The 10,745-nt window shown below is 41.6% G+C and overlaps 1 protein-coding gene across 1 annotated transcript; it reads right to left on the bottom strand.

The window, feature by feature from the left end:
- Positions 348–9,496, bottom strand: LOC8066369. Its single transcript, XM_002452605.2, has 11 exons — positions 8,864–9,496; positions 7,335–7,443; positions 6,217–6,285; positions 5,985–6,137; positions 5,775–5,897; positions 5,008–5,622; positions 4,856–4,921; positions 4,694–4,762; positions 736–4,614; positions 434–534; positions 348–371 (listed from the first exon to the last, which is right to left on the bottom strand). Exons 3-11 carry the CDS (start codon positions 6,272–6,274, stop codon positions 348–350), a joined length of 5,088 nt encoding a protein of 1,695 aa, XP_002452650.2. The 5' UTR covers positions 6,275–6,285; positions 7,335–7,443; positions 8,864–9,496.

Here is a 10,745-nt window from a genome sequence, read left to right as displayed (position 1 = left end):
TAATCATCACGTTATGAATTAAACATAAACATAAATTCACATATAGTTATTGAAAACATATTATAATATAACGAGTACATCTAATCAGTAACATGTCCAAAAGATCATCATACACTACTTGTCTCCTATTATTCACAAACTTCTTCTACTACCTGAAATGCAAATGAATATGATAAATGTTAGTAACAAAGGACACAGATGTAAGAAAATATAATAGCTATACAAAACAGATAATACCTTTTTATAGAGTGAGGACCTCCTTGTAGACAATATTTTTCGTGTATATACCATTTATTTTTGTCTTCTTTTTCTTATCATTCCTATGACTGGGCGGGACAACAAGGATCCTAATATTCGATCTGGCAGTGGCTCTAGATAGTGCAACATACAGCTGACCATGAGAGAACACTGGTTCAGGCAAATACACACCAACATTGGGGATAGTCTGCCCCTGTGCTTTGTTAATCGTCATGGCAAAACTGAGTCTAATAGGAAACTGCTTCCTCTTAAACTGGAACGGGAACATCTCATCATCTGAGGGACATAATGGAATCCGTGGTAGGAAGATTCGCTTTCCGGCATGGTCTCCAACCATAATTTCTGCATCGATAATATTTCTTTGGAACCCTCGAACCACCAACCGGGTTCCATTGCAAAGTCCACCCGCAGGATCGATGTTCCTTAGCAATATGACCGGACACCCAATCTTGAGCTTTAACACATGTGGAGGGAGACCGTTGGGGGTCAAAGTGTTGAGGAACTCAGATGGGTAATAGTTATGAGGATCATCCACTGCACTATCAAAGCTATGGTACACCATCTCATCTCCTTGGAAACGACTTATCATCTTCATGTTAATCATATCAACCCAGTCATTCCGTGCAGATAATATTGCTCGTGAGGTGATGTAGCTCTTGTTTGACATATTAGCATTGAGGGCAGGGAATATGTAGTCAATTAATGTATCAAGATCATTGTCTTTCCCAGTCTGTGGAATGCATATATCATCAGGAAGGTGGATTTCATCATCACAATTAGCCTCCTCTGAGCCTCCCCCGATGCGTAGCAAGTATTCTGCAAACCATGGATCGCTCTTTGCCCTCATGTTTTGCACCAATTTGAGATGTCGCATGGAATTCCAAAGGTACGACATCCGTAGTGAGGCACCAACTATTTGAGCCCTAGACCCTCTTCGAACAACTGGAAGAACTTGCCTAAAATCTCCACCAAACACCACAGTCTTGCCCCCAAATGGCAGGTTAGGACGATCCATGATATCACGGAGGCTGTTGTCTAGCGCCTCGACACCTTGCCTCTTCATCATCGTCACCTCATCCCAAATAATAAGGGATGTGGTCCGAAGCAGCTTAGCAGTACCGCTCTGTTTTGTAAAGGTGCAAAAGGCCCCATCATCGAGGGTGAGGGGAATCTTGAAGCGCGAGTGGGCGGTTCTACCACCCGGCATTATTGACGCAGCAACACCAGATGTTGCTGTTGCCACGACAATCTTGTTCTGACTACGTATAGTAGCAAGTAGGGCCCTATATAGATAAGTCTTTCCTGTGCCACCAGGTCCATCCACAAAGAACAAACCCCCATTATCGCTATCAACAGCAGACATAATCTCGTTATAGGCTGCCTGCTGCTCCTCGTTAAGAGTCTTTGATAGTGCCATGTCATCAATGCTTGCCTCAACGCTAGCCTCCTCAAAAATCTCCCTAGGAATATCACCGGATGGATCATATGTGTCATCGATATCAGGAAGTGGGTACATCTTTATGTCCTTCTGCATTGATTCTAACAACTTTCGAATATCTATGAGGACCATCTGCTCCACTGCAAAGCTAGATTGGTTATTGCGCCTGTAGTCCTCTGACATTGCCTCCTTATGCTTTTCCCAGAGTTCTATTACATCACTCGGCTCACAGAAAACCAAAATTGTTGCAAACAGCCTTCGTAGTGCATATGGCATCATCCACAGAGTAGCTTCAGCAAGGCCCTCGTGCAGCGTGTTGTCCGCTTCAATGAGGCCCCTTCTTTCTGCAGCTTCACGGAAAGTTGGTAGTAGTTCGCCAGACACTGTCCTTAGATCAGTGAACGAGGTAGCACCAGCCACGTGGTTTAGAAGCACCCTAAGATAGTAACGCTCCCCTTCAGCCGGATTGGCACATACAACTCTTCCAATCTGTCTTAAATGATTCTTTTGTGCCCTCCTAATCCATTGTTTTCCTTGTGAGTCCCACTTATAGTACTCAGGAAAGTCTCGATACAATATACCGCGAGCATGTTCAGATGTGTTGTTCTTCTCAAAGTAGGCTGTGAGCATCGACCTTTCAACACCTGGACGATTAAGCACACGTCGAACACCCTCGCGCTGGTAAAATGACACCATGTGCATATTAGGAAGATGGAGCTGCAAGGACAACACCGAAGGGGACCTATCACTTATATCAAAACCATATATCCTCCACAAGGCTTCTGGTGGAGTTACCCATCTAGCATCCCTGTACTGTTTGATCTCATCGATGTTTCCTTCATTGTCCTCCTTGTCAGCCTCTCTCACAGCCACAGACGTGCGGTCATGACCCTTGTAAATGTACTTAAACAAATACTTCACGGCCTTGATGCTCCCACACGCCTCAACATTGATGTGGCAGTTGAACAAACGTAGGAGGTATGGGTTATAAGGCACGACCCATCTATTGTCAAGCTCGTGTCCGCGAACTTTTTCTTTTCTACCATTGTCTCGTCGTCTATAAACTGGGTATGAATCCTTGCCCTGTAATGTGGCATCACAGAAAGGTCGTGGGTAACGGTTCTTGCATGATTCACGGCCCTTTGTGCACGGACAATTGCGATTAAGTACTCCACAAGGTCCATGCATCATATGCTTTGTAACCATTTTATACAAGTCTGGATACTTCTTCTTGTTTGGGAGTTCGGCAGAGATGAGAAGGTCGTACTGCTCTGGGCACGTGATCTTGTAGCGTCTGTCCATGATTAGCAAAAAATGTGCATGCGGTAGACCCCTCTTCTGGAACTCCACAACATACACGTGTGCACGAACCTTTCCAAGGATATCCTTTTTTAACAACATGTGCTTAAGCTCTTCTAGTTTTGCCCTAAAGACCCGATCAATAAGGTCTGGACGATCCTGTGGTGTTTGTCCAGGGTACAACTCACGTGTGATCTCATCCCACTTTGGATTACATGTCATAGTCAGGAATATATCTGGTTTTCCAAACCTTCGCACCAGTGCCATGGCATCCATGTATCTACGTCTCATGTCCCTCGGGCCTCCGATAAACGATGAAGGCATCACTGTCCGCTTTCCAACAGCTTCTGATCTACCCTCACCAGCATGTAGGCTATCAACCAATCCTTGGTAGAGATCAGCCCTAATCTCAGTTTGATGATTGCGTATGTAATCCAATCGAGAACTCTCGATTTTGATGTATGTGTCCACTGCAAATTGTTGAAAAAGACGCTTGCCATAAAGTATGGGATTAAATATTCCTGGTCGTATCTGGAACTTGTAGCAGTAGTAGTCACGCACAGAAACACATAAATTTCCCGGAGAGTCTGAAAAAACTATGGTATTAGAGGTGTTCATGTGATAATGGTTTGATATGCATGAAAAGTACAAGAAGATATACAAACCTGTTTCTTCTTCTTCAATACCACTACGAGCCTTACGCAGGGCACGAGCCGTGTTGACATCCTCCATAGTAACACCTTTCTTTGGGATATCCATATGCCATCCAAGCTCACCTCTAGGGAAAAAGAGTGGGTATGAAAGAGCATCATAGCATCCATGGTATGATCGGATGCCATGCCTACTCCTATCTTTCCCATGTAGGACAACACTATTCTGAAATTGACCAAGGAGTTCACTACCCTCGATCCAAACAGCAGCCACCTCTGAAGCCATCGGCACGTTGTATGTCCTTTGGTCCAATCGCTGATCGAGGTTAAGTGTCACACGATAGTCCTCGAGGTGTTCAGTGTTCCCCAGACTCCTCAAATGTTGTGAGTACGGGTTTTCACGAAGGATGGCCACCAGTCTATTTATAACTTCTTTATCTTTTTGATACTGCTCTTCACGACACCTTCGGTACCGGTACTCAAGGCTCGGATCGTCATCATAGAAGTAAAGCTCAAGATGCCTGGGCTCCTTACCATCTTCTCTCCCAAATGACCTTATGTTGTGATAGATCATGCCATGTGCACGAAAAGTATATATGCCGCTGTTTCTAATGTTAGCAGTAGCACTGTCGAGGCGACAATACAGGGAAGTGAAAGAGAAGTGGCCATTGAAAAATCTGATATTGTTACGAAAGTGCCTAGCATCCGCGTCAGAGCTTGTCCAAAGCCTCATAAGCTGGTTTGGTATGACGGGCGCATTCAGCTCAACCTTCCCGCTGCGACAACAAAACCCAGGAGGTTCTTTTGGAAACCTCTTTGCTCCACAATGTTTGCAATCTGGGACAGGTTTTAGCATGTGTGTCTCCCTAGGCATGTTACTATACACCACTTCATACGGGTCAGGTCCTTCAAGGTTAGAAGTCGTGTCTTCCTCGGTAGTATCACTTTGGACATCGTCATCTGATTCCTCTGTTGATTTGAACATAAAAATAAAAGTTATATAAATGAGTGGATGTTTAGAAAGGTAATCGGTATTTGGTACAAATACCTTGACCAGCAAACAAGTATCCCTCATCCTCTTCCTCATCATCTTCAAATATATCGCCCTCATCATCATCTGTGATCGCCATAGTGCCATGATATATTACAACTTAGGTAACATTAAAGGAAAGCAAATATTGTACACAATGTTAAAAGTAGTACAAATTACCTGTATCATCAAATAATGGTTGTTCAGGTGTAGCTGAAGCAAGTTGATTGCTTGGTCTAGCGCTTTCTGTCAATCACATAATGGACATGGTTAAGATAGGAATAATGTTTTTTCATGTCAAGGAATGGGGATAGGGATACCTCATTATTTACCGTTGTTCGTCATAGTTGACTGAGGTAAGGGCATATTTTCATCCTTGTGGTCTTCACCATCATTATTAGATACTCCTGTGCTTTGACCGATGCGGCGCTCGAACATAGTGTTACGATGCGCTAACAATACATGTCTTTGCCCAGATGGTACATTTTGTCTATGTGTCGTGTGACCAGATGGTATATCACCGCATTCATCTTCATCATCATATGTCTCCTCTTTCACTTGTGGGGGGAAGCAAATAGGTGTTGCACTGGATTCTGGGATAGTCCAATCACTGGGGCTTATTGTGGGACCCTGAGGCCCGGATGAGTTTGCAATGGGCCACTCCATCGTTGGATTAAAGTGTGGGTTCTCCATTGCGATGGACTCACTATTTAAGGTGTGTCTCCGTATCTCCCTAAAGCGGTTTGTAGTAACTTTCATTGCCTCTTTACGAGATGGAGCTTGATTGTAAAGCTTTTGTCGCTTTTTCCTTTGTTCCCGTTGTGCATGTGTCATGTTTGCATGGCTCTTCATAGACGACGCACGATGAGCCATGATTTGCTCCTGGGTGCATTGTGATTGCTTTTGATAATTCATAACCATGTTGCGAGCAGTAATTACCTCACCACCTACATAGTTGTGTTTGAGTTTAAATAGTAGCAAAACAACAAGAATACACCAGATATCCGTCAACAAATCTCTTTTCATATATAAAGCTACTGATAGATTCACCAACACAAAAATGTAGTCATGAGTCCCATATTAGCAACAATTTAATTACCTGGTAACTGATTGGATATAAGTTCATCATCAATGTTTTTTGCATGGAATGAATCATCCTTATGCAACCAATCATCTGTTTCAGTAGGATCAATATTTTCCTTGTTTGATGCATCCACACCATCTACCAATTGTGACACATCAAATATAAGAATCACCAATAGTAATATGTGTATTATATTGTCATTCACCAACATTTCTACTATACTACCATTGGTATTTTCGATACATAGGTGTTGCTCCTTTCTCTCCTTTCTTCTTTTATACGCTTCTCGACGTTTTCTATTTGTATCGTCCCTTTTCTCTTGAGACATTCCGTGCCATCGAGCGCTATCTGTCTCCCTTTTGCGAACTCTAGATCTTCCTGTTCACAGTCATGAATTGGACATGATACATCCTGTAGTAAAATTATAATATAGTAAAATGATGTTTCGCAGGAGTACCTCCATTGGTAGTGTTGGTGTTGTCTCCGAATGGTGTACGTGAACCGCTATTCTCCATTTAATGGAACCCTAAAAAACTTTAGATTTTTCTTCATATTAGTATTTATCGGATTGTTAGCAATGTCTTTTCCTCAAACTACTATTGAATGATAAGATATATTGAAAGATTTGTGCTCAATTTAAAATTAACAATGTCAATTGGCAGTTTTAGTCATGGTACATGGAAGTTCAGAAAGTAAAGGCAGATTTGTAAACCTTGTTGAGCATTTTTGTAAATCTAGCTTAGCATATTTGAAGAAATAAGTTTACAAGTAATATTGAACCTAGATATATTTGGTGGCTGAGTGAGGGTGACTTTGAGAAAAGTTTTGGTAAATGAAGCAACGTAACCAAGGACCACGACATTGCCAAAAAAGATGATCACTTGCAAATAATCAAACAAGAATCAATTAAGCCAGCCAACCAGCCACCATGCCATGCTCCTAACCTTGTTTTCTATTTTTAATGCACTTGTTTTCTATTTTCCAAATCAACAATCGACAATTACCAACTTGATTGAGCGGTTAATTTTTGGCAACTCGATTGGCCTACAGTTAACTGATACGCCTACAATAAGTGAGCCATGCTTCGAAAGGGTGCAAACTACCATAACAAGTCAAGTAGGAAGGGTGATGCATTGGTACTGGTTCTAAAGAACTTAGCAAATTAGGTTGCCGGCTTGGTAATTGCTTTTGTATCAAATAGGGAGCTCTCTCTTACCATATTGGCTCACATGTGGGTCTTATCAGAAATATGCATATGACTGCACGAGTAAAAATCAGTCCTCAGCTCTCATTATAGAGTTAATAAATTATTTCAATGTTGCTTTAGTCTTGTGTTCAGTTAGCTCTAATAGATGTGATGCAATCCTGAAGTATTTTACTGTTTTAGCTGAAAATTAGCTATTTGATATTGAGCTTCATGTATCTCAATGCTTCACATAGTTCTAAATTTACTATCAACGTGTCATGGTTCAGTCTTTAGGTTGTGACTATTTTTCCGTTGCAACACACGCACGCCACTCATTCAATTCAAATCTTGAGAATATAGGGAGGAATAAAAGAGCAAAACAAGGTAACCTGGAAGTGGCAAGCAGTCGATGATGGCAGTGCAGGACCGTTGCCCTGTCCTCCGCGCTCCTGCTCTGGCAGAGGCTTAGCGAGGTCGTCTGGCGGCGAGATTGTCCCACTGCACATTACAGATGTAAATTTTAGTAGAACAAATTACAACTGATATGTGAGCATACTTAAAAATAGATATTTTTAAAGATGCTGCCATGCTGATAGCCTATTACTTTGTAATGGGAGAACTTCAGCATTCAGAAGCTCGTAATTAATGACATATTGTAGTAATTCTTAAACAAGGAAAATATGTAGTTTTACAATACTCAGCAACAAATAATGTATTCTATTTTTAGTTAGTGTTGTCCATTAGAGATTTATTTGTTTCCATATAGTTAGTGGACTATTTCTAGCTTCCAGAGGAAGTACAATGTGAATTGTGATAAGATGGCTACTGGTTAGGTTGGCCAATGTCCTTAAGCCTGTAACCTGTGATCTCCAACACAAACAATCAAAAGACATGACAAGCATGTATGACTAAGACACAAATATGCACTCCGAGCCATAGTATTATGCTTCTGAAGTGCTGTAAGCTACTGTTAGCATTGTGAAGTCTACCTAAATTCAGGAAAATGAGCAGTTTAATTGCATGTTATTAATGCTGCCTTTTTGTTTATGTGACCTTTTTGATCTGTTATCTATTAGTCCAAGGTTTATGATTAGCTTACTCTGTAACTTGCAAAACTGTTATTAGACTCTAATTTTATGGCATTTCTTTTTTATGTATCACAGTACTTTAGTAAGACTTGAGCTGACTGCCTAAAGGTTATTATGAAGACTCAACTTGGTAGCGCATAGAGAGGTCAGGATTATTTGATTCATAAATATTGTTTAAAGGAAATGTCAGCCACAAAATATAACTGGGATCACACGCAGGAAGGATTCTGATTATCAAAGTATTTTTTTTCATCATGCGATTAAACTCTTCAGTATCAAGTAGGATTCTGTGATAGGCTGAACAAATTTCTCTAGAAAGAGCTGTTGCTGCCATGCTGTAGAAGAGTCATCTGGAGAACTGCTATTATTTATCTGAATACTTTCAGAAATTCTAGAAGAACAATTCTGCTCTTGCGTGGTGTCTCTGATACATGCATGTGTCATATATTAAGAGACTATGTGTGTTCCTCATTTTTTAGTATTATATCGGTGGTGTGCAAGGTGATCGTATATTTAAACATTAGTTTGATTCTTTGGTCCATATTCAAGTACAGTTTCAAGTTTAGTTCCTTTATTTAGTAAATAAACAACACGGCTATGATAGAAAATGGATGCTTGATTATAGCACAATTTCACTGAAAGATATAACTGATTGATTCAGGGAAAATTTCACTGAAAGATAACTTATTCTAGATTATCTGTACTCTCTAATGCTGGAGAGAAAAATTTGTATGTTAAAAAAATAATAAGCACGTGTTAGCTTTTGCACACGAGTAATATGTGCTGGTGATAATATCCAAACATGATAGAGATTGTGGCTCGAGAGTTACCTATTCCAGTGTTGTGGAATTACCTATTCCATCGAGGTTGCCCAACCTACCGGCGCCAGCTTCGCACTCGTGGTCGCAGGGGGCGCTCAGGACCGTTGTCGTGTTCGGCGTGGTCCTGCCCTGGCAGAAGCTTGGCGAGCCCGAACTCCGGCTTCGCTAGGTCCGGGGCGGAGGGGATCGCGCGGGGGAGGGGCGGCAGTGGCGACGTCAGTGGGAGCGGAGGGGATTGCAAAGTGGAGGAACGACGACGGCGTCAACCGGGGGAGGGGAGGGGCTGCGACGGCGGCGGCGTCAATGGGGACGGAGGAGAGGAGACTCGCGGAGTGTAGGGGCTGCGGCGGCGGCGGTAGTAGGGGGCGGAGGGGAGGGGCCTCGCGGAGTGGAGGGGATGCGGCGGCGTCGGCGTCGGCAGTGGGGGCGAGGGGCGGCGGCCGTGGGGGCGGAGTGGAGGGGATGCGGCGTCGGGAGGGTGCGTGGAGGTCGATTAACCGGTTGGTGGCATTATGTGAAGGGACATGTGGTGGAGCCCTGGAAGGGTGGTATTTTTTGGGAAGTTAACATCGTACCTGCGGTCAATCGTACGGGTGAAGCGATGAAGACTATCAGACGATAACATCCGGCTCTTTTTAGTTGTAGAGATATGTATTGGAATTTGATTTATAAGGGCACTTACAATGCAAGACTCTATCATAGAGTCTAAGATAATTAATTACATATTATTTATAGTATTTTGCTGATGTGGCAGCATATTTATTTTAAAAAAAAGATAGAAAACAATAAGACTATAAGTCTTATTTAGACTCTAAGTCCACATTGTTCGACGTAATAATAGAGTTTGCATTGTAAATGCCCTAAACATATACTTCTAACTTGGTAAGTCTAAATTAAATACAGATCATATCATGAGTGATGCGAGGGCACTTTGAAAATTAAAAAAAAAAAGACAGTTAAAAGAATACTATTCCACTATAGTATATAATATTAAATATAAATATAGATATAGTAGATGTGTAGATACAGATGCAGAGAACTGTTGGCCTTTGAGGTACTCGTACTGACGTCGTACCATTAAGGCTAGTTGTAGATATTTTTATTGCGACAAATCGTCGACTCCAAGCAGTCCATACACGTAGTTTAGTGTTCAAATCTTATCGGACATACATCTTTCAAGTATACACCGAATTTAGGTCCCGTTTGGTTTCCCTTGCTAAATTTTAGCTAGCTAAAATTATTTTAGCTACTCTTGAATGACTAATGAAACTAAACTATTTTAGCTCCTTTTACTCAATGTGTTTGGAACTTTAGCTACTAAAGTGACTAAAGTTTAGCTAGCTAAAATTTAGCAAGGGGAACCAAACAGGGCCTTAATGTTCAAGCTTAGGGACCTTCCAGGAAGGGAGAAATCAGTTAGGCTAAAAGTTAGTTCAAATTAATCGGAGTTGATAAGTACATTGACTATCAATTAGTTTTTTTTAATGACGGTACAGGCACGTACAATCATTTTTCAAAAGGGGCGGCAAAAACTTTGTGGCAAATTTTATTAGACGAAGTAAATAAAAGAACAAAAGGGTAGCCTAGCTTTTGGAGTGGAAATCATATAAAAAACAAATATCTGGGGGGAAAACACCATTCACCTCATACAGCTATAACGCAATGACTGAACAACCAGCAACTATCAACTCCACTCTGCGTGTAAACTATATAGAATTTGTTTGCTCGAAATGAACCAAGTATTAACTCAACTACAACCAGACTCACCTAAAAACAACTTGGTCGAAACATAGCCTAACTACTAAGTCAAGGGCACCACATCCCAAACAACCACTAGCGAAATAACTATCTTGGACACCAACATACAACACAACTAACATACTCTACACAA

The sequence above is a fragment of the Sorghum bicolor genome, chromosome 4, assembly GCF_000003195.3.
Source record: "Sorghum bicolor cultivar BTx623 chromosome 4, Sorghum_bicolor_NCBIv3, whole genome shotgun sequence".
Taxonomy (NCBI): domain Eukaryota; kingdom Viridiplantae; phylum Streptophyta; class Magnoliopsida; order Poales; family Poaceae; genus Sorghum; species Sorghum bicolor.
The sequence above is the reverse complement of the archived record's forward strand: the minus strand, read 5'-3'. Positions and strand labels throughout refer to the sequence as shown.

Bases quoted from the DNA above. Each gene is read 5' to 3' on its own strand.
- LOC8066369 (XM_002452605.2), bottom strand. From the start codon at position 6,274: ATGGAGAATAGCGGTTCACGTACACCATTCGGAGACAACACCAACACT. The intron at 6,138-6,216 runs GTACTCCTGCGA...GACTGTGAACAG, and splicing joins CACCAACACTACCAATGGAG to GAAGATCTAGAGTTCGCAAA. The intron at 4,922-5,007 runs GTAAATAATGAG...TGTGATTGACAG, and splicing joins GTCAACTATGACGAACAACG to AAAGCGCTAGACCAAGCAAT.